Here is a 23578-nt window from a genome sequence, read left to right as displayed (position 1 = left end):
ATTTTCCACCTGTCCAGAACTGAAGAAGGTCCCCAGCGTTGAGTACGATGGTCCCCGGGATGGGTGTGGCGTCCACCCATCGCCCTTCCACGTCACGCACCTAAATACATTATCCATCTAAAATTATCGCCCACCTTTACAAGGTGGAGCGATAATGTTTTTGCCCGCCTGTGTGTGTGTGTGTGTGTGTGTGTGTGTGTGTGTGTGTGTGTGTGTGTGTGTTCACATTATATATCATGAACGGCTTGACCTATCAACATGAAACCTTCAGGGTACCAAGATATGGCCAAAATCTTGGGCGAGTCCGAAAATGGGCACTCGGGGTCAATGTCAGGGTCAGCAAAATGGCTGCCAAAAGTCAGCTTGTTTTTAACGCCCTCCTTTAGCACCATTATATCTCATGAACGGCTTGAGCTATCAACATGTATCTTTCAGGGCATCAAGATATAGCCAAAATCTTGGACTTGGCCAACAGCATAATCAGGAAGGCGATTAGCATTCGGGTCCCGAATGCTTTTCTTTCATTATATTTATCTACTGTAATTTGTAAATGAACCAGAGATAATTATGCTTAAATAAAGAAAAATAAAACAGAACCGTAGTTTGTATTTTTGGTGATATGTGACTTCCATGTCCCCTCTCTGACAACAGCTCATTCCTGATCTTGCTTTACGTAGCTCTGAGTCTCCTACTAGTTCATTCTTTTTTTCCCTCTCTTTTCTTTTTCTTTCCCATTTCTCCCACGTTTCTTTTTTCTCTTCATTCTCTTCCTCCATGCCCTTCAACCTTCCACCCTCCCCTTCCTTCCTTACCCTCCTAACCTACCTATTCAGTGGGAACTAGAAATTCCACATTAAATAGTCAATAACGTCGTCAGATCTGACCTAACAAAACCGAACTTGACTTATTCAGTGCAACTAAACATTTTTCACCCTAAATTATCCATAATCTTATCCGACTTAACCGACGTTAATTCTCCCTGAACGGACTAACAAAATCATTTGTAAATCATGTCAAAGATTACCTAACCGACCTTGAAATATTTTTCATTAATATAAAGCTTGAAATAGTATGTCTCATGTAACCTAAACTAAGCTACATTAAAACAACCTAACTTCACCTACTAAAACTTTACCTAACCGAAGCTAATCTACCAGCATCTGCAATGATTTTATCCAACTCAGCCTTATTTAATCCCACTTAATCAAACCAAACTTAACAAAGCATAACATGACATCATCTGACCAAACCCAAACAAACCTGGCGTCTTCCTATGTCGTCCTTGTGGTGGTGACATAATCCATCTTACTGTGATTTATCCTCGCCTAAGTTAATTTATCCTAACCTCCCATGAACTCATCTCATCTAACCTAATCCAGTCATACATGGAGTCTTCCTATGCATTGCAAATGATCCTAATCTTACCTAACCCACAATCCTAAGCTAATATATCCTAATCTATCAGGACCTCACCTCATCTAACCTAACCCAAGCAAACATGGAGTCTTCCTAGGTGTTGCAGTCCATCTTAATCTCACTTAACGCTACTTATCCTAAGTTAAAGCACTCTTATCCTGACCTCCCATGACCTCATCTCAGCTAACCTAACCTAAGCTGACCTGGAGTCCTCCCATATCGTCCTGAAAGAGCAGTGTGATGGTGCCGAAGTCGGTGTGAGCACCACATCGGATGGTGTTGGGCGGAACGGTGGCGGGCACAGTGGGGTAGTAGGCCATCCGCAGCACAGCAAGCGATTCACCACCGCTCTTGAAGAGCTCCTCCTGGGTTGAGGTGAAGAAGTCTCGTTCCAGGTCTGAGAATGTAGTATGACTGGGGCTGTGTTTTAGGTGGCATAGGAGGCTTCGTAGCACCTCTTCCTCAGAGATTTATTCTGCATATTACATCTAAGTATTCTTTAGTATGTTACTGATGCACAGCATGTCCGTACTAAATATGGATGAATAACATAGAACATCAAGGTGTAAAGGGCATAACAAATCGCTAAGAAGAAGGCGCCACGAAGAGTAAGATGCATCTTGGAATACGACCCTTAATCGGACCTAGGTAAAGTTTTTGACATAAATGCTGATCGACCCCATAATTATACATAACGAGAAAGCTGCAATGACTTTTGAATCCTAAAGATGAGAAATCAACAAAGTTTTTCAGAATATTAAGCAAGAATTTCATAGGTTTTCGACTAAAATGTGGTGACATATTACGGGAAATGTTTTTGCTGGAAATCTAATATATTCCCTGAGTTACCTGAAGAATTTTAATAACTAGCGAAACACAGCTAATTTTAAGAGAACAAATGAGTTCTTTGGATGGCCTAATCCTTACCTCCGCCAGTTCATTAGAGGAGGTTATGTACTCACCCGTGTCTATCTGTCTGTCTGTTGGTCTGGTTGTGGACAAGAGAATTCAAAAAGTTGTTATCGGATTTAAGTGAAGTTTGGTGGATAGGTGGACAGTGGGTCATTGAAGAGATTACAATATTAGATTTTGAGATGGATCCGGATCCGTACGTAGGAACAAATTATTATTATTATAATTCTTTTAGCGTCGACATAGGTCTGCGCTTCCTCAGATCCTGTAACGGGGCAAAGCATCATCGCAGAATTAAAGAATTAACTGACTGACGCTGTGACACCAAAGAAGTATAGGTCTGGTATGGAAAAAAGACTTATCACAATAAATTTTAAAGCTTATTGATGTTGGCGAAGGTATGCACTCTCTGGGTGCTTTCCAGTTCGCTATGTATTCGCCAAAACTTGGAAAGGCAGTCTCCTCTGACAGTATATTAGATTGTTATTTCTGAATAATGTTCCACTTAATGTTAACACTCCTCCTTTCACGAGGAATGAATCTCGGGTCTGGTGTAGTACTACTATTGAGTTACTGGTGGTAATGTTATTTGGAAGTTTTTAGTCCTAGTGAATTCCCTCGAAGAACTGGCGCTTTGGGGAAACAAAAAAATCGACCACTATCATCATCATTATTATTTTATTATTGACCTCCTCCGCGAGGTATATATTTTACCCCACGTTTGTTTGCATGTTTGTCTGTCTGTCTGTCTGTATGTCTGTCTGTCTTTTATCAGGATTACTAAAAAAGTTTTGAACGGATTTCTATTAAATTTTTTGGAGGGGTAGAGTATGGCTCAATGAACAGTCGATTAGATTTTGGTTGTGATCCGGAATCATTCGTTTGTTTGTTCACAAAATATCTCCAAAAATTCTCAATGAATTTCAGTGAAATATTGTGGAAGGGTGGGCCATGAGCCAAAAAAGAATTTACTAAATTTTGGGGCAGATCTGGATCCGGATCCGGATCGTACAGAATAATATCTCCAAAAGTTATCAAATGAATTTCAATGAAATTCTGTAGAAGGGTGGGTCATACGCCAAGAAAGAATTCTTTATATTTAAAGGAGGATCCGGATCCGGATCCTATCGCACAGTATCTCCAAAAGTTATCAATGAATTTCAATGAAATTTTGTGGAAGGGTGGACTGTGGGCTAAGAAAGGATCGATTAAATTTGGGGGCAGATCCGGATCCGGCATTGCCGGAGGTATGCGCCCTCTGAGTGCTGCTCTAGTTGTTATTATTAACATTATTGTTGTTGTTGTTATTATTATTATTATTATTATTATTATTATGATTATGATTATTATTGCTATTATTATTATTATTATTATTATTATTATTATTGTTGTTGTTGTTGTTGTTGTTGTTGCTTTTCTCATATTATCATTTTTATTATTATTATTATTATTATTATTATTATTATTATCATTATTATTATTATTATTATTATTATTATTATTATTATTATTATGACATCAATTCTACCCAGTCCTACATTAATGAATTAATACAAGCTGATACAGAATTGTTCATACCCAGTCAACAATTCACTAAAAGATTTGACTCCCCAAAATGGTTTGATAGCAATTGTGCTAGAGCAACGACCCAAAAATCCTTAACATATGACTTTTACGTAAAATAAAAAACATCTGAATCGCTCAGTCAATTTAAAATTGCTAGAAACCATGCAAAAGCAATAATAACTCTCACTAAATCAAACTTTCTTCACAACCAAGCATCCAAACAATTAAATAATTCTAATAACAATGGAATATTCTGGTCAACTCTCAGTTCTTTCAATAATAACTTTAACAAGTCATCACCCATTCCTCTACTCAAATCTTCAGGTGGTAAGGCTATTAATGACCCTCGTGGTACAGCGAACATCCTTGCCAGTACATTTGCCAGAAATTCTACCTTAGAGGAAGTCAGTCAGAACGTGCCTTTACTAGAACTTGACTTTTTCGAAATTGCTCCACTTAAGATACAGACTCGATACTTTATATCCATCCTAGATAATTTACCAACCAACAAAGCTCCAGGTCCAGATGGAATTTTTCCAATTGTTTTGAAAAAGTGTTCCCCAGAATCAGCTTCTGTTCTAGCTAAATTGTTCATACTATGCATATGTACTTCTTCATTCCCTAATTCTTGGAAAGAAGCAATATCTTCCCAGTTCCGAAGAATGGAAGTTCCTCTGACCCCCTCTGATTACAGACCAATAGCTATCACATCTTTTCTTGGTAAAGTATTTGAGACTGTATTTGATATGCGCGTTGTTTAACATCTTGAATCCAACAACTTAATTAGTGACATACATTATGGTTTTCGACACGAATGACCCAGGGCTGATATTCTCAGTCTCTTGACTCACACCATCCATCAGTCAATTTACCAACATGGAGAAACTCATGCAGTATTCTTGATATTTCTAAAGCTTTTGACAAAGTGTGGCACCGTTCCTTGCTATCCAGACTCTCTTGTTAGGGACTGTTATTTTTTGTTCCTCTAATTTCCTCATACCTCAGTGACAGAAAGATAAGAGTAAAAGTCGATGATTCCGATTTCCACTCGATTAACGCCGGTGCGCCACAAGGATCAGTTCTGGCTCCAACCCTATTCCTAATTCAAATTAATGATCTCTTACCTGTCACTCATAATCACATTCATTCATATGCAGATGCCACCAAGGATAGCAGGCCGGTCATCTAACCAAATATAATACAGCCTCTGACCTCTACACCTTGAAGCAGACAAAAAAAAAAAAAAAAAAAAAAAAATGACTGTTACTTTTCTTCTTCTTCTTCTTCTTCTGGTTCTGCTGCTGCTTCTAGTTTATTTTTATGTTCCATTCCCCTAACTTTTTTTTTTTTAAATTATCTTCTGCTGAGCGTTCATTAAAAGCTTTCTAAGTTATAAATCAGGCAAAATCTCTACTGTGTCGTTTTTTTTCTGTAAATTCAGTGTTCTTCACAACAGACCTCAATCGGTAGAGAGGTGGCCTGCAGTCCTAACGGACCCAGGTTCGAATCCCGGCTGGGGCAGGGAACAGTTTAAGGATTTGAATTTCATTAAATCAGGCTTTACTGATCTAGCAGAAGACCCGCCGACATGTCGTAAAAATACCCCCGCTAATACCAATACACCAGTCCTGTATGAGACAGCCCTAGCATGTGTTCAATATGGACGGTGGGTGTTAGCGCCGAAGTGGTGACATGTAGAGGTGTATGGTATGTAGGAGGACTGCTGGGCCTTGATAGCAGGCTGTGAAGCCTATGTCCAGAGTCGGACACATAAAAAAAAAAAAAAAAAAAAAAGACCACTTCCATAACCCAGACAATAACGAATCCTCGAATTATTAACATGGCTTTTTATTATGCGTATTAAGAAATGGAACAGGGAACGTATATTCAAGACAAATAATATTACCAGTCAACAGAAGGACTCATGGTCGTATGCTGAAACAAAATGTGGAGTACATGAGTCGCATACGACAGCGACACAGTCTGGTATGCTTGAACAAACTGTGGATTCCACATTTGTGGTGTGCTACATATCAGCTATATCTGAATGCCAAAATTACTGCGAAAAATGTGAAGCAGATGAAGGTTCTTCAAAATCGTTCTCAGATACAGGTAATACTCGTATAATGAAATAATACAAAACCACTCTTTTCACACCATCACATTTACTAGTCTTTTCTATGCCACAATTCAGGCGCCTGGTACAAGAAGGGCTTAACCACCACATCGGCCATTTTCTGTTCTTCACAGCAAACCCTTCCTTCACCCTCTCTTCACCATGTGGTACCCTTTTCCAAAGATAAAGCAACCTTCTTATGGGCGGAAATAAGGTCGGGAGTCACGTGGCTCCAGGGTGTCGTGACCAAGGCTGGCTTTGGTGGCAGTGGGTTCAAGAATACCAGAATGTTTATCATTGTCAGCGATTATAAGATGGGCATCAAGGTGTAGCTAGGTTATGGCCTGACTCTATATGATCCAGTGCCCATTTGGTTGTAGGAGGACCAGGAGGAGGAGTATATCCCCTTGGTCTTGTCTTTACCTAATACGAGTGCCCCAGTTGAGTCAGGCTTACACAAGTGAAGCTTAAAGATTTGAGGGATCTCTGTAAATACGCGTCATATCAATTCCAGGGCTTCTTTGAGGATGTCTACAGCAGTCAGAGAGAAGAGGAGAGAAGGAGGGATGTTGGCTGGGAGAGAGAAAATCTGACTTGGACAAAACCTTCCTCATGTATTAACTCCCCACCTCACTCTCCATCACTCCACTCAAGCATTACTGACCTTGAGGGATTAGTAGTTGTGCACATTTTAATTATCTTCATTCGTATCCAGACCTTCATCTGATTATTGATTACACTTTCCAGTTCTAAATCTAAACCATTGGTAAAATTCAGACTTATAAAATTCATTAAAATATATAAATAACTCAAAGCACGAGCAGATTTTTAAAGGTTTTTATATTCTTACTAATGATGTTTAAGGACACACAGTTCTACGTGTCAGTAACATTTTCATGAGGGTTTGGTAGGTAGGTTTGTTGAATAATTGCCTATATAATATTACAAAAATATTTTGGTGTAAGATTCATGTAATTGAAAAACACTCCACTAGTCGATTCAACTGATCTAATACATCATTAATATAGATATTTTATCTGCTTAACCTTAACTCGGCAAAACGGATTTGGTGGTTACGCCCTTCTAGTAACGGGCGCCTCAAGTGTGACTAAGCATACGATCAAACTGCAGAATACACTCGTGGAGCGTGTCGATCGCACAGGTCTAGAATGACACTTCTTTTTTATGTAAGCATGCGACCAGAAGTCTCAAATGCGTCTGAGTCGGTGAAGTGAAGCAGAGGATTTCTAAGGCTGGAACAATGGATGAAAGGATGTACGAGCTATTTAATGGGCTTTCTCTTGACAGTACTCCTACTTTATGCTTTTTTCCTCATGTCAAGGAGACTTTTCATAATAAAATGGTAAGAAAAAGCATCACGTAATAAAAATAAATGTTAAGGAAGAAGTGATAGGTAGTCACTTAATAGGCTGATATGGAAGAAGTGTTCAGAGCTTTTTAATATGATGAGAAGAAGATGCTGGGGAGTCACCTAACCTCATACGAGATTCTCCTGCGACCTCCAGCCTTACCAAGAGCGATGGCTATGGCGGTGAGGACGTTGGATACGAGGGCCCAGCAGGAGGCGCGGAAGGTCTCCAATGCCATCCTCATCTCCGGCACCTCCTCGTCAGGCAACGGGTAGCTCATGTCCTTCACGTTAAATGTCTCACGCAGCTCCAGGAACTTGGCCGAGGCGTCCAGCCTGCCGGGGAGGAAAGGAACGAATCAACTTATGGCGTTCTTTGGTTCACACCTGACGTGGTGAGAGCAACTGTGTGTGTGTGTGTGTGTGTGTGTGTGTGTGTGTGTGTGTGTGTGTGTGTGTGTGTGTGTGTGTGTGTGTGTGTGTTTCTTCGTAGTAATTGCAACTCCACGCTCATCTGAGTGTGAACCTAATAGACTGCAGGCTGAAGTTTCCCTCTTCCCGCAATACTCCATCCTCCTTTCAGCAAGACAGGAAGGGAACTGAGGGACGTTTGCATAACTGAACAGCGTTGCCAGCTGGTCATATCTGTGCCATCACGTGAAGGCGTCCCTCTCCAACACTATTACTATGCTAAACAAACCACAACAGCTGCCCTGCACAGGCCAGACAAGGGCATGAGGCTCTGCCATAGTTCATTCACTTTAACACTGCGGAGATTTTAGCCTTCTTGCAACCTATGTCCCGCAGCTCAGTAGCAGAATAAGACAATGCTATGGTCCTGCTCCTTTCCTGGACACATTTTTGTGACTACCATCATATTCTAATGTAAACTATTGTTACAACTAAGCATTCAAGATGGACATATGGCAGTTGTACGCCAAATTAGAATAAAAATGGTATAGTGGAGACAATTTCTGATCCTCACACCACAAAAGGTGTCCCCCAAACAGATTAAAATCGTCTGTCAGTAACAAGAATGAAATCAGAAGGCGCCTTGGTAATGAAATGGGATATCATTTTTTTTTTAACTCCTTCATTACAAGACACCAAACACCGTGTATAGCCAGCAGGATTGTTGGCAAGATTAACGTCTTGGATTGGTGTCACCTCCCCATTTTGACCTATTCTTGGTGCCACCATGAAGCTTTACTCAACTTAGAGGAAAAAAAAATCTAGTACTAAAGGGGTTTGTGAGGGCTAGATCTACCAAGCCCCAGTTTGGAAAAGGAAAAAAAAAAGCCTCGAAAGCTGAATAAAATCGTCTGAAGATAGCAAGAATAAAATGAGAAAATAAGTAAGCGAGTAGAAATGGTTAGACTAGATCAACTCTCTCTCTCTCTCTCTCTCTCTCTCTCTCTCTCTCTCTCTCTCTTTCTCTCAGACGTACTTCTGCCTATCCACAGCTACATATCCATGCCTCTGTGACGGTCCCTTCTCATACTTCAGCTTCGTCTCCTTCCCGAGGCTGAAGAACTTGCTGGCACTCGAGAACACCGCCTCTACCTGTCAACCCAGACGTCATCGTTAGAACACGGAACATAGAACACAGAACATACATCACGGTTAAACCACACTTAGAACATAGAAGATAGAACATAGAACTCAGGCCATAGAACACAGAACATAGAATAGCTAGAACGCAGAACGTAGAACACAATTATAACATGCATCACAGTAAGAACATAGAACAGAGATTTACAGTTAAAGAGAATTAGAACTAGAACGCAGTTACAGCATAGAACATAGATCATGGTTGGAACACTCTACACGGTTAGAACACAGAACACAGATAGAACACAATTAAAACACAGAAAACAGAACACAGAACATAGGTCCTGAGTTATAATTAGTGGCTGATAATACTAAATGGCTTGCTAGGAAAACAACTCTTTTCATCGACTTACAAATACACATTTGAATGATGCTTGGGTTTCTAACGAAACTGGAACTAATTAAAAGGTCTTTATTTGAGTATGGTATCCATATTCGTAGAACGAAATGTCCCTTTAAAATGAATTTTGTGGGCCTAGATGTTAACTGTATAATAAACTATCACATGTCATTTTTTTTTTTACTTTATCTCGGAATTAGAATTCGGATAATGACAATAATAATAGTGGTAAACTATGTGGCTGGTTATCTAAAGACAAATGAGGCAGTAAAAGAGCATTGTGATATGGATGTGGAATCTTCTGATATATGATTTGGCCATGTGGAGAGGATGAAGAATGAGAGACTGACTAGTAAAGTCTACGTGAGTGAAGTGGAGGGGGAGAGGGAAAGGGAGACCAAAGATGAAATGGAGGGATGGAGTGGTGAGAGCTATGCAAGAGGGGGGTGTAAATTGGAGGGAAGGCATCCAAATGGCAGAGGACAGGACAACGTGGAGGTGATTTGTTTGTGGCCGTCCCTTACTGGATTACGGCGTCTGGCAGTACATGGATAGATTGACTGATTGTCTGATTGATTGACTGTACATGCATAGTAAGTTTCAGGCCAGTCAAAGAAATAAAGTCGTAAAGATATGGCAATAAGCATCGACAAAAAGAACACCAAGAAGAAACCGAGGAGAAAAAAAAACCCTCTTTGGAAATGCAAAATATTAATAGATCATTATTTTTTTGGGTCAAAAGCGTTATTCATATTTCATTCTTGCTACCTCAAAAAAAAAAAGAAAGAAAAAAAAAAAGTGTTATTCGGCTCAGGACTGACTTTTCTAACTGTTAGAGCTGCATGTAGGCTTCTTTAACTCCTTCACCATCACCTAAGCTGAATATGATCACTCGGTAGCAGGAAGAATAAACTGCAAATAATGTCCTCAGACTGAAGGGGACTAGGTCATCAATAAGAAACTGAACAGAGAGGCTGCTAGAGAGCGAGCAGCGAGGAGAGCAGCTGTTAGGTGACATGTTGGAACCTTTATAAAAAACGAAAGAACGATGTAATACAATATATATCACGAAAGAAGAGGTCCTACAACACTCCGAAGACACCCAAAGCCAACAGTGGAGAAAATCGATGACCCCTTGTAAACTGGGGATCAAAATACTTGATAAACTGAGTGCGCCATGGTGTGAGCGATGTCCCTGGATTTTGACTGTCACTGATGGAACATCTGTAATTGTTTGATGTGATCAGTCTGCATCCCAAAATACAACGTGGAGTCAGCAACGATATAAAGAACACACATGTACTACCGCCACCGCATGCTTCAAAAATTATCGCCAAAACCTGGATTTCGGTCCACACCTTGACGCTCTCATTTTTGAGAACACATTGCTCAGGCCTACTCCCGAGAAGGCAGGACTGGAAACAGCCGTCCCTCCTACTGGTGAACTGGAAGTCTTTCCTGAAAGAGAGGATGATGATGGTGATGATGATGTTGAAAACAGTTACGGCCAATAAGTCAGAGTGGAGAAAGCTTTGCCACCCACCAACAAACCTGTTGGCTGGGAATGCCGTGGTTCTTGAGGTACACAAAGCCCACACCGGTCAGGGCCGCTCCCAGCTCCTTTGCCACCCGCTGGAGCTCATCCTCGCTCGGGCCCCCAGAAACACCCAAGCCTGCAGAAGAAGAAAGATTAGACTTTTGCGTATCGACTGCGCAGGGCTCATCTAGATGATCATTTTTTGCATAACTCTCCGTCTTACCCCTACAACACTAGCGGCAACAGTGGAAGTTACATCCAGGTCCCCAGTTGTACATCTGGGTAAACAGGGACAAAGGGAAAATAAAATACGTCCAGCAGCTTGACTGATGCGAGATTCTAACTCAAGTCCTTAAAGTAGCGAGTTGGATATCCTATCCAATGAACCGTCCCCCCTCCCCCCCACTCTCCCTTGCTCCTGAAGGAAGGTTTCTGCCGAGAATGTGGTAAAAACTTTATTCGAAACACAGGACAAAGAATTTGAAGTCAGTACCTACTTTAGGTACTAACTCATCTTTTGGAAGTCTCTCTCTCTCTCTCTCTCTCTCTCTCTCTCTGTAATATCCTTCATCTTCTTTCTTTCTTTTATGTGAAATGTAGGTGGTCCGGAATGCGTGTGTGTGTGTGTGTGTGTGTGTGTGTGTGTGTGTGTGTGTGTGTGTGTTTCCAAATTAAACTAACCTCGTCTAACCTGACCAAACAAACTATAATGCATACAGATCGCAAAGTGCAGCAACAATGAAGCCTGACATCCGCAAGTAAAACACCTCGACCTCATCATAATATATTTTAACGAGGGTCGATGAGGTTAGTTCAGTTTCTAAATATATACACGTTTTCAGTCACTTACAACTCAAACTATATAAGAAAGAAAATTGTGAAAGAAAAGGAGCCACTAACCTTGTTTTAAAATATTACAAGCTTAATTCCCTTGTTAAACCTGTCATCATTGGAACTGCTCAGTATTGTATTCCAGTTTACCCAGACGATTTTACTTTTTTGGGAGAGACATAAGAGCCTGAGTGTTAATGCAGTCACCAATAAACCTCTAGTGGTCTCTTCGCCATTGAGGCCGAAGCCCCTGATCGTTAAGGCACACACATATGTATACTTTAATGATTTTTTATTTGTTTTTTAATATTTTATAATATACTGGTATATTTTTTCCTTTTTCATATAACCCATAAAAATACCTAATTAAATAAAAACAAAAACTATAACTAATAAACCTAACAGTCAAATCTCTAACCTACACTAAATTCTAAAGATACAAATAGGTAAACTACACTAATGGGAGAAATACCTGTACCTAGAGAACACCATCGACTGCAGATAATTAGGTCTGTTCGGACGCAAGAATATTCTTTAAAATCATTGCAATCATTCCACTTAAGCAGTAAAGGTTTAATTCTCAAAGTAATTCGCCTAAGAAGAGGTGTTAAGAATCTTTCCTAGCCTGGTACAATAAGGTTTTTATATCACCCTCTTTCTTAGTTATCTATCAGTTATTTAACTCTAAGCTATCTATCTCACCCATCACATTATTTGACCCAAAACTACCTCACCCATTGCAGCTTCTTTAACACTTGTATGTCTATTATATCTTTTTAGTAACGACATAGACTGAACAGATAACGTATAAGGGTATATTAACGTGTCAAATTAAAAAAATGGACTAGTAAGTTTGAGTTGCCAAGGAGCCTATTATGCTTACGGTATTAAATTAACACACAATGACAGGAGTAAATAAACTGATCACGTGACCGCAACACACACACACACACACACACACACACACACACACACACACACACACACACACACACACACACACAAACACTCACACACACACAGCAGCGGGGACATGACGGCCAATAGTTTAATTCCTACACTCCAAAGACCTAATTTTACAGTACAGTCACCAACAAAAGTAGTGTCGCTTGTTCTGCTCCTCTTTTCATGAACTTAGAAAATCAGGCTCGTAAAACCGCAGCGACCTACACTGATGACATTGATCCATAGATAAATAAAGTCATAAGTATTCACCCAGATCCAGAGAAATGAAGTTTCTCTGATCCCTCTGATTACAGACTAATAGGTATCACATCTTCTCTGAATAAAGTTTTTGAGAATGTAATTAATAAGCACATGGTTAAACAATGAGAATGAAGTCGCCAAAAACTATGGAAGCGAAGCACCTCATGTCCGGAGATCGTTAGTGAGAGACAGGTGCACAGAACCGCTCCACTTAGAAGTGATCCCACATCTAGAAAAGCTATTGTCCGACCATCGTTTGAGGGCAGGGCCGCCGACAGCCATCACCAGATCCTGGACAAGATTATTGACAGTGGGCCCCCCTTCCCCTGAAAATTGTGCTGAATATACGAGTACTGTACTCTATGTCTAGCTCATGGTTAAAGTGCTCCCTAACCAGTGTGTAATGGCATATTGATGTACTGCCCAAAGAATTCTGCTGTGCCATAGCACCTTCCCCTCCCTCTCTACAAAACAGCGATAATAACTACAAGGAAATTATAGTTCATGTAGGCTATATTATGTAAAGAAAAATAAGAAATACTATTGTGTAATGGAAAGAAACAAATGAATACATTAAAGTTTCCTATGATTTCATGTATTCATGCAGTACATTATATATGCAAATTGCACTCCATTCACGTAATACATGATACATGTTATATTTTCTTTCCACTTAACACTATCTTGGAGGTCTCGGGCCACCCCTTCGGGCCGGGCCCCGGGGATTGTCCCCATCTACCGCTTCCCCTTCTCTTCGTCCCGATTTGAACGGCGGGGCTTAACTGATCGTATCTTGACTTGCTGATTAAGACTTCTTGAACACTTTAATTGTTTTTCGTTTTTTTAAAATTATTTTTCGTCTTTTACTCCGGGTATGTATGTATGTACAGTATGTATGTATGTATGTATGTACAGTATGTATGTATGTATGTAATAGGATAGATAGGGAGGTAGGTACTGTAAGTAGCCAGGTAGATAGGTGAAAATCTGTGTCGATCATGTGGATGATGTGGAAAATCGTTGCTGCGAATATAAAGTCGTCACCCACTTCTGCAACGGGGTGCAGCATGCACTGAGCAAGGAAGCCGGAGTTGTGAACATTTGCTGTAAATATCAATGACGTACCAGTGTCTAGCATATTGTATAATATTGTTATTAAATCTCATTGTAAAAGATGGGCGTCTCATTTACAGTCCCCTGGCTCCAACACATCCAGAGCCGATCTGTGGAGTGCTGTAACTCCCAAACTATTGAGATTTCGCAAAATGGTCATTTAGGAATTTGCATTCAGTATCGTCTCCGGAACATCCCCCCTGATTTTTGCTACATATTTACTGAACACCCTGTATACTAATGACTGTGATTCTACATGTCTATAATTATTACATGACATTTTAATGCCTATATGTATGTGTATATGTATTTATGTATGTCATAATCTACCTCTCTTCACAGACATTTTTACTCATTCCTAATGTTTCATTCTTTTTCTTTTATATCAGAGTTTCGTCTCACGCAATGGTTCCCATCCTATAGTTCAACAATTCTTGGTTCAGAGATCCCCAATTTCAGGACTTTGTGTTGGTCAGTATCATGCAAACGAAGGACCAATGAATATATTTGGTAAGCATGAGATGTTATGATTGTACGTTGATGATTAATGTATGACGGAGGGAGAGGATGTTAATTTAATTCATAAAATTGTTTACAACTTTTCAGCCTGTCCATATAACAGAACATGGCTTTGGCACATAGTATACTGAACACTGTGCTGCTATGACAAGAGTGAATGCAATAATTATATAAATGTGAAGAAAAACTACATTTCAAAATCAAGAGATGAAGCCGTCATTGGTCGGATCCGACAGCATAAATTTTTTACGGGCTTCTGTCCCAAACAATGTCTAACTTCCAAACAGTGTTTAGTAAATTACAGTAAGTGATAAGTAACCCATAACACCTAACTTAGAATCAGTGTTCAGTTACTCACCTAACTGGCCGAGGTCGACGATTGGGATGGTGGTGGTGTCTGGCTTCTTGCTGGACATGACTGGGGCCGCACTGAGGGTACAGAGCTTCATGAGATACGGAGAAAGGTTAATGGATACACAGGTAGACAGAAAGAAAACGATAGATCGACACAGGAAGAAAGGCAAGGAGAGATAGAAAGACTTAGTTACAGGATATGCCAAACTTCGAGATAAATATATGGTTTTATACGGTGATGGTGGTATTTGTGGTGATAGTGGTAGTTGTGGGGATGGTTGTGGTGTAGTGGTGGTTTTGGTTGGGTGCAGTGGAGGTTGTGGTGATAATTAATGGTTGTGGTGGTAGTGGTGGTTGTGGCAGTTATAGCAGTAGTGATAGTTGTGATAACGGAGGTGATGATAAAAGTTGTGGTTGCAGTAAAGGGGATAGTTGTGGTAATGGTGATAGTTGTGGTGGAAATGGTGGTTGTGGTCATAATGATAGCTGTGATGATAGTGGTGGTTGTGCTAATATTGGCAGGTGCAGTTAGTGCTATTTGTGGTGACGGATACTAGTGGTAATTGTGGTAGTAATGGTAAAAGTGACTTATGGTGGTTGTGGTAATTGTAACTGTTGTGGTGGTAATGGTAGTTGTAGTAAAAGTTGTCGTGGTTGTGGTAGGTGTAGAAACAGGGATAATTATGGTGGCAATGATGGCGTGGTAGGTGTGGTAATAGGGACAATTGTGGTGGCAGTGGTTGTTGTGGTAGGTGCGGTAACAGGGATAGTTGTGGTGGTTGTGGTAGGTGAGGTAATAGGGATAGTTGTTGTGGTAGTGGTGGTTGTGGTAGGTATGGTAACAGGTATGGTTGTGGTGATCGTGGTAGGTGTGGTGGCATAATGAGGGACATACCCGAGGGAAGAGAAAGGTATACAAACACATGCACACAGCTCTGAGAGTGTGGGCAGACTAATAAGGATTAGCTGTCGCTATGGGAAACATTTTACACATTGTACCCTTCTACGTGTGGAGTCACGTGGAGAGACAGGCTGACGAATGAGGATATAAAGGAGCGTTGTGGTGTGGATGTGGATGTGATAGGAAGCGTTGTGAGGAACACACTGAGGTGGTTTGGCCATGTGGAGAGGATGGATGGTGAAAGACTGACGAAGAGAGTGTATATGAGTAAGGTGGAGGGTGGAAGAGGGAGGGGGAGACCGAGGCTGAGATGGAGGGATGGGGTAGAGAGGTATATGAGAGAGGGGGGTGTGAGTTGGGAGCAGGGCAGTGAAATGGCGGGGGACAGGGCGACTTGGAGGCGATTTGTTTGTGGCCACGCCAAACGGGATTGAGGCGTCTGGTAATAGATAGATAGATAGACCCTTCTACCCATCCTTCCCGTACCTGTCCCCCTCTCCCTCTCTCTCTCCCTCCCCCTTCCCCAACATCTCCCTCCCTCCCCATCGTCCTCCCCTTCTCTCCCCTTCCCATAATGAACGAAGAACATTGGTGGTCACACAGCCTCCCCTCTTCACCTCCGCATCGTAACTTAACCAGTAAACTCTACCACTCTCTTTCTCACGCCGATCAGACTGGTGGAATTAGTCAGTTTTCTCCCGGATTAAAAACGACTCCAGCGGGGCGTATCATAGATGATTATAGGGCAAGATCGAGACTACGTAATGTAACGGGGGTGGGTGTTTGAGACGGACCGTTTTCCCTTTCATGCTAACTGCCACCTGAATATAAAGTCAAAGCACAACCCGTCCCCTTAACTGCAGTTATTGCATGCATAAGATAAAAAGGGTAATATAAAGGCTAATTACCTTAAGTTATATCTTATCAAAGTCTAGGTTATAATTTAATAAAGTACACACATTCTCCTGCCTACTTAGGACAACCACTACTAAAAAATACTAATACTCAAGACACGGGTAAGTGGGGTGGGTGAGGTAGGGCTCAGAGGTAGGTGTGGCGAGGTGACTATAAGGCACGGTGTCTCCACCGAAACATCTGCTAGGGCCTTTCTACCGAGATCATGGTAGCACCTTACCCAGGTATTTCTTCTCCCAGCACCTGTGCCTTGGAATTTCTTTGATTTACACTAGAAACATAATACTATATGTGATCCTAAGTTCACAGTAATGAGTAAGTACAAATTACAGAATTGGCAGATTACATATTATGGTATTTGTTTGAAAAAGTAGTAGGAAATAAAATTTTTATGAGCTAGAGTTATACTTAGATCAGGTAAGTTTACCCTTAAACTTCCAGTTGTTTCCAACGACCTGGAAAAAGTAAAGATTCTAACTTTTATTAATTTACCACTATGAGCCATTAATTAACTTATATTCAGTTACTACTTGGAATGTAATCACTAGTTTTAAACTGGCATACAGGAATGATTCTGTACTAAAACACTGCCACGACAGTGAATAAAGGCTTTTTCCAGCAGGCCGTTCACTTCTTTTCTCTTAATCACTTCTCAGTTTATGCTAAGACTACTTCAGGCTACATTTAATGTGTCCATGAGGAATATGCGTGTGAGTACTAACCTCTTTAGGGGGTCAAAATAACCTACAGATCCACGGGGAGTATGAGTGCGAGAAGGATCCCTGCCCAGCACTGCTCCGCGTCGTGTTATAGACAGAGGCGAGGGGAGCCGCTAAAGGGATGAGACGAGGGAAAATTCCATTTACCAACTTTTTTCTCAGCTAATTTGTCTGTATGAATTTAATATGTGAGGAAGAGTTATCGAATATGATTGTTATCATGCACTCTTCTGTTTTTAATACTTCAGTTTTACCTCACCACCTCCTGTAATCATACCATCAACATAATAGGCCAGGATCATGGAAGGGAACCTGAAAAAAAATTCGAGATAGCCGAGTTTTTCAGGAAAGCTACTTGGAAGCATGCCAAGTTGAAATCCACAAACATTCTAAACATTCCACATGAGCTAGCCGTGTGAGACGAAAATCCATGATGGCCGCCAACGGCATGGGACTCTTATATAACTTTGGGACCAGAAGTCACAGATGGTCATCTAATACTCTTTTTTAAAGGTTTTTGAGTATAAGACAACCATTTTTACCATTATTTCAATGATTTATTGATATATGTTCAAGATATGATGAAGGTAATGATATTCAAGATATGAAGACAATGTACTGCTTTAAACAAAGTGGTAAAGTCAACACATTTAAAGCCAACAACCAGCACTAACTTTTGCCAGCAGCAGTTATTGAACTACCGTGTTTTTAAATAAAACATTTATTTAGCATCATATCTAGTAATGGTCACAGTTATAGCATGGGGACTCACTATCTTCTCCATCAGGTGGGCATGGATTAGCACAAGATTGGCCAATACACGAGGAACACATCGGTGTACAGTTAAGTCCTGCTTTCCGACATTTACATCTCTTAACACACATATGTTTACACCTACATAACAAAGTGAGAAGAACATGCTCTGTTGCTACTGGTCTGTCAGTCAGATTGGGATTGAGCATTCCACCTTGAAGCTCTCAACCCCAGTCAGTAGGATTTAGATCTTCAACATTGCCCAACCACTCCTGAACTGCAAAGTAGGCTCGTTATGAGTGATACTTTGCAGCTGAGGATGTAAGAGGTAGGCTCTGAAGTTGGAAGCTGCTGAATGCCTTGCTCAACGTCTGCTTGTACTGGACAAATCTCAGCTTATCAAGTGTTGTACATGATGGATTGGCATTATATAACTTCAGTAAGAATATTTCCTCCACTCTGGCTACTTCTTTATGGCTGACAATGCTCTTCTTAAACACCTCCAACGTCCTCATACAAATATTCAAACAGGTGATCCACTCATCCAGGACATGTTGTAAGATATCGGGTTATTAATCTGCATGCAGCTGTAATTCTTGATTTCAGATGAGACAGCACATTATCTTCTCAACATATACAACGTCACTGCCTTATCTGGAATCAGGAATCACAGCTGCATGCTGAGAAATAACCCCAGACATCTTTCGTGTCCTCGATGAATGGGTCACCCTTTTGAATATTTGTATGAGGCACGATGGTCAGCACTTCGAACAAATACTCTAATCATCAGTTTTCCCTATGGTTCGTGACTCGCGAGACACCTTGTATTTATTTCTCCCTAAGTAATCCTGCTTCTTTAATTCCAGATCAGTTCTATGGTACTTCGTAAGAAAGATTGGAGAAGAAACGTACCGGTAGTTTTTTTTTCACCTGAGAAGCCTGAGCGGGTTTTTCTGTGACCACCGTTGTACAGGTATGTAGGATGTAATGCTGCTAAAATTTGCCAGCGATATCATGGAGGACAATGCCACTGAGAGAGAGAGAGAGAGAGAGAGAGAGAGAGAGAGAGAGAGAGAGAATGATAATTTAAAAAAAATTCTACATACGTACAGGACTGGGATGATTAGGCTAATTTTACGTAATTTTGCTAGGATATTGACCCTTCATCAGACCAGAAGTACTCTGTGAAGGCCTCTCTCACATTGCTAGCTACTGTATTCTTATGTAGCTTTTTTCTGTTGAACTTGATAATCGAACAATGTTAGAGTTTTCTTCCCTAGTCCGGTTTGCTGATGCATTGATGCCCTCTTGTGTAGAATACATACAGCTTTCTTTTCTCTAAACACAAAGTCGGTATTTCAGCATACTATTTTCTAGTAGTGCAGACTTTTGTAAGTATGCCATGTCTTCAGACTTTGTTGCCAAAGATGAATCATGCAGAGAATCGGTGAGTCCTTTAACCCATGGCCTGACGAGAGGTTGCTATGGATATTTAAAGATTCAGATCACAACTCATGATTAAACTATACTTGTAACCTTGACATTTGGCCTATTGCCCTCAAACCTATTATGATTGGTCTTTGTCAAACGTTCAACCAAATTTGGTTAAAGTCGGAGAAGAACTCGTTATTTAGCTTGGCCGGAACTTTTCTGACGGCGGCTGTAATCTCCCAGAATTCCGGAAGTCTTTTTTTCCTTGGGAAGGTAGGGGTGTTCTTAAACTGAATAAAATCGGCTGGAAGTAGCAAGTGTAAAATACCCAAAGGTGTGGCGTCCCTCTTTTCTGGAAGGTTTTATTCAACCCAAAATACCATACCTTCATCATGCAATTTGAGTGTTATACGCACATGTCTGTGATACAGCCACACATGTGAACTAATTACAGTTCTGTTATCTTGAAATTACACATGAAGGGTCAGGATAAAGCATATTGTAAGTGGCATCTGTGGTTGTTGTCTGCGTTATTAGGGGTTAACAAAACTCCAGCTTCGCCTGATTCCTGTTAGATTATTCCCATTGCAAAGCACAGCATGGAGTGCAAAACATACAATAGCCATAGGCTACAAAGAGTACCTCCGCCAAAACAACCATGATCCCACACTCACACACAGTCCATCAGTTATTGTTTCCTGGTAGCAAACACCAAGAGCATGTTGTTGCTTTAACTCGCCCCGTCACAACGACGTATGGGTACGTTGCAACGATTTGCATTTGCCAGTCCCGGCGACGTACCAGTACGTCGTGCAATTGCAAGGTCGCTAATTTGCACAATTTTCAATTTTCGCACGTGATTTTTCGTATGTATACACGGGACACCTTCCTCTATTTCTGTACAAGATACCAAGCAGGGACAATGCCTTACACTACATAACCTCCCCCCTCCCCCCCTCACGCCATTGTCTTGGCAAAGGACCTGTTACCAGTGACCTGGCTAGTAAAGTTATTCAGGGCCAGAGTGATTCCCCAATCGATGACAATGTGAAGGACAATGTTTACATAGCATTAGAAGAAGAAACAACCAGAAATAATGATCAGGTAGTGTGGCAAAAAAAGGTCAGGTATGGTGATTAGTTAGTGAGTGAAACAATGCTTATAATGCCTTTATTACTGCTTGAAAACCAATATACTGTCATACTACATATACATTCGTACCAAGTAAATAAATAAATACCGTTTATGAGTGGATAAAATAGTTACCCTCCCATAGAACTCGTTTTCATTGGTGCCAGCATGTTAGAAAACCCACTCAGGTAAGGAGGAACTCCTACCTGGATTGGGCACTTTAAACCTCAGGTGAGCGATTTCTCTATGAATTTTCGATGTTTCTCACCAAAAGCGAAGGTTTTAGCCAAAAAAAAAAAAAATCGAAAATACCTCGGGACTGGGGGATAACGGAAGTGCGGAAAACCTCGGGACGTGACGGGTTAAAGAGTAAACGGAAACGTTATTTCGTAGTACCTCCTCTTTAGCTATTTATTTTACATAGTATACCCATTCCACTGCGTCTACTCAACATTTAGTGCTCCCTGATGCCTAATATCATAAAGAGTCATCCACGGACATATTCAAAACAAATATCTCTCAGCTTAAGATTATTACCTAAAAGAGGAAAGGTGTATGTAGAGGAGGTGAAATATTAGACGAACTTTTGTCCATGACTGTACATCACTAAAGCGAACTAACTCGATAATAGACACATAAATAACATATGAGAAAACAACAGGGAGTAATATGCACAATAAAACACTAAGGCTAAGTGGTCTCTTATGCCATGTAGAATACGGTCCTGTGACTTGAAACTGTTACATCATGATCTATTTTTTGTTGTGTCACGGCGAACTAAAACATTCTCGCCTCCCACTTCCTCATCCTCTCTCGCCTTGCCTCCCCTCCTCCCTCCTTACCAGGTATGGTTCGGGAAGTGAGGTGTGGGAAGTGTTCTAAGAATTTCCCAAAACTTGCACCAAACCACCCCATCAGAGAAGGCCTTCCTGCCATGTCATCTGGGGGTGACGATTTCAGCTCTTTTATTTATTTATTTATTGCTTTTCCACGTAAATATAATTGGTTGCATAAAGAAATTGACCCACTGAATACTTTTTTTGTTTATTCTTGTTACTTCCTGACAATTTCATCCAACTTAGGGAAGGACTGTGAGTAAAGGAGTAAACGAAAGTTGTATCTAACACCTGCAGTTCGAAAAAATACCTCTAATGTTAAATAAAACGACCTGGTGATATAAAGAATATAATAAGCAAGATAAAGAACAACTTTGATGGTCGTGCACAACCCAAACTTATCTACCACCAAAAACACACCCCAGAAAATGCCCTTTGTATCTTGACATATACCTCAGACACACCTGATGTGTACCTCAGACACACCCGATGCGTACCTCAGACACACCTGACGCGTACCTCAGACACACCTGATGCTTACCTCGGACACACCTGATGCGTACCTCAGACACACCTGATGCGTAACTCAGACACACCTGATGCATAACTCAGACCCACCTGATGCGTACTTCAGACACACCTGATGCTTACCTCGGTCACACCTGATGCGTACCTCAGACACAGCCGATGCTTACCTCAGACACACCTGATACATACCTCAGACACACCCGATGCTTACCTCAGACACACCCGATGCTTACCTCAGACACACCTGATGCGTACCTCAGACGCACCTGATGCGTACCTTAGACACACCTGATGCGTACCTGAGACACATCCCAAACACACCCAAGAATAAAACAAAATATATCAATAGGAGTGAATGGATTATATAGAAATACACTGAAAACTATTCAGACTGAATGTTAATTAGAAGTTAACTGATGTCCTGTATAATAGTTAAACTAGTAAACAATACCAATACAGTATTATCATTATATTATCTATCTATCTATCTATTGCCAGACGCCTTAATCCCGTTTGGAGTGGTCACAAACAAATCACCTCCATGTCGCCCTGTCCCCCGCCATTTCACTGCCCTGCTCCCAACTCACTCCCCGCTCTCTCATATACCTCTCCACCCCATCCCTCCATCTCATCCTCGGCCTCCTCCTCCTCCCTCTTCCCCCCTCCAACTCACTCACATACACTCTCTTCGTCAGTCTTTCACATTCCATTCTCTCCACATGGCCAAACCACCTCAGTGTGTTCCTCATAACGCTTCCTATCACATCCACATGCACACCACAACGCTCCTTTATATCCTCATTCGTCAGCCTGTCTCTTCATATGACTCCACAGGCTTCTTTTAAATAACTCATTTCCACTGCTCTCACTCTTGACTTGTGTCCTTCCAACAACGTCCAAGCTTCACTTCCATACGTTAGAGTTGGTATCACAATACTGTCATGTAGTAACTTTTTCACTTCCATGCTCACTTCCCTGGTTCTTATCACTGCTTTCAATGAACCAGCAACCTTTCTTCCCTGCTGTACCCTTTCAAGCACTTCACCCTCCGAACCTCCATCCTTACTCATCACTACCCAAGTACTTAAACGTACTCACATTTTCCAATTCCTCACCATCCAACGTCGCTGTACATTCACTGACTTCACCCTCTCAAAGACCATCACTTTACTCTTCCCTACATTCACCTTTAGATTCCGTTTCTTACACACTCTCCCAAACTCATCCACCAAGCCTTGCAGCTCTCCTTCGTCTTCACTCAACAACACAGTATCATCTGCAAACAACAATACAGAGAGTTTCCAAACACTATCCTCTCTCACCAGGGCCACTCCAACATCCACTACCCTACCTTGTACCTGTTTTATTACCCCATCCATGTACAGATTGAACAACCATGGAGACATGACACATCCCTGTTTCAACCCAACTTTCAAAGAGAAAAATTCACTTAGTTCACCATCCACACTCACTG

The 23578-nt window shown here is 41.0% G+C and overlaps 1 protein-coding gene across 1 annotated transcript in view; it reads right to left on the bottom strand.

The window, feature by feature from the left end:
* LOC145391449 (uncharacterized) overlaps window positions 1-14952 on the bottom strand; it is a 15125-nt gene extending 173 nt beyond the window's left edge. The window contains exons 1-6 of the mRNA XM_080266061.1: window positions 14895-14952; window positions 10882-11003; window positions 8827-8942; window positions 7543-7715; window positions 1620-1813; window positions 10-100 (exon numbers count right to left, since the gene is read on the bottom strand). Coding sequence (XP_080122187.1) covers window positions 10-100; window positions 1620-1813; window positions 7543-7715; window positions 8827-8942; window positions 10882-11003; window positions 14895-14952 — 754 coding nt within the window. The remainder of the gene's footprint in view (window positions 1-9; window positions 101-1619; window positions 1814-7542; window positions 7716-8826; window positions 8943-10881; window positions 11004-14894) is intronic.
* Between the last annotated feature and the right edge of the window lie 8626 nt (window positions 14953-23578).

The sequence above is a fragment of the Coenobita brevimanus genome, chromosome 18, assembly GCF_032717465.1.
Source record: "Coenobita brevimanus isolate Jiangsu-jjx chromosome 18, ASM3271746v2, whole genome shotgun sequence".
Taxonomy (NCBI): domain Eukaryota; kingdom Metazoa; phylum Arthropoda; class Malacostraca; order Decapoda; family Coenobitidae; genus Coenobita; species Coenobita brevimanus.
The sequence above is the reverse complement of the archived record's forward strand: the minus strand, read 5'-3'. Positions and strand labels throughout refer to the sequence as shown.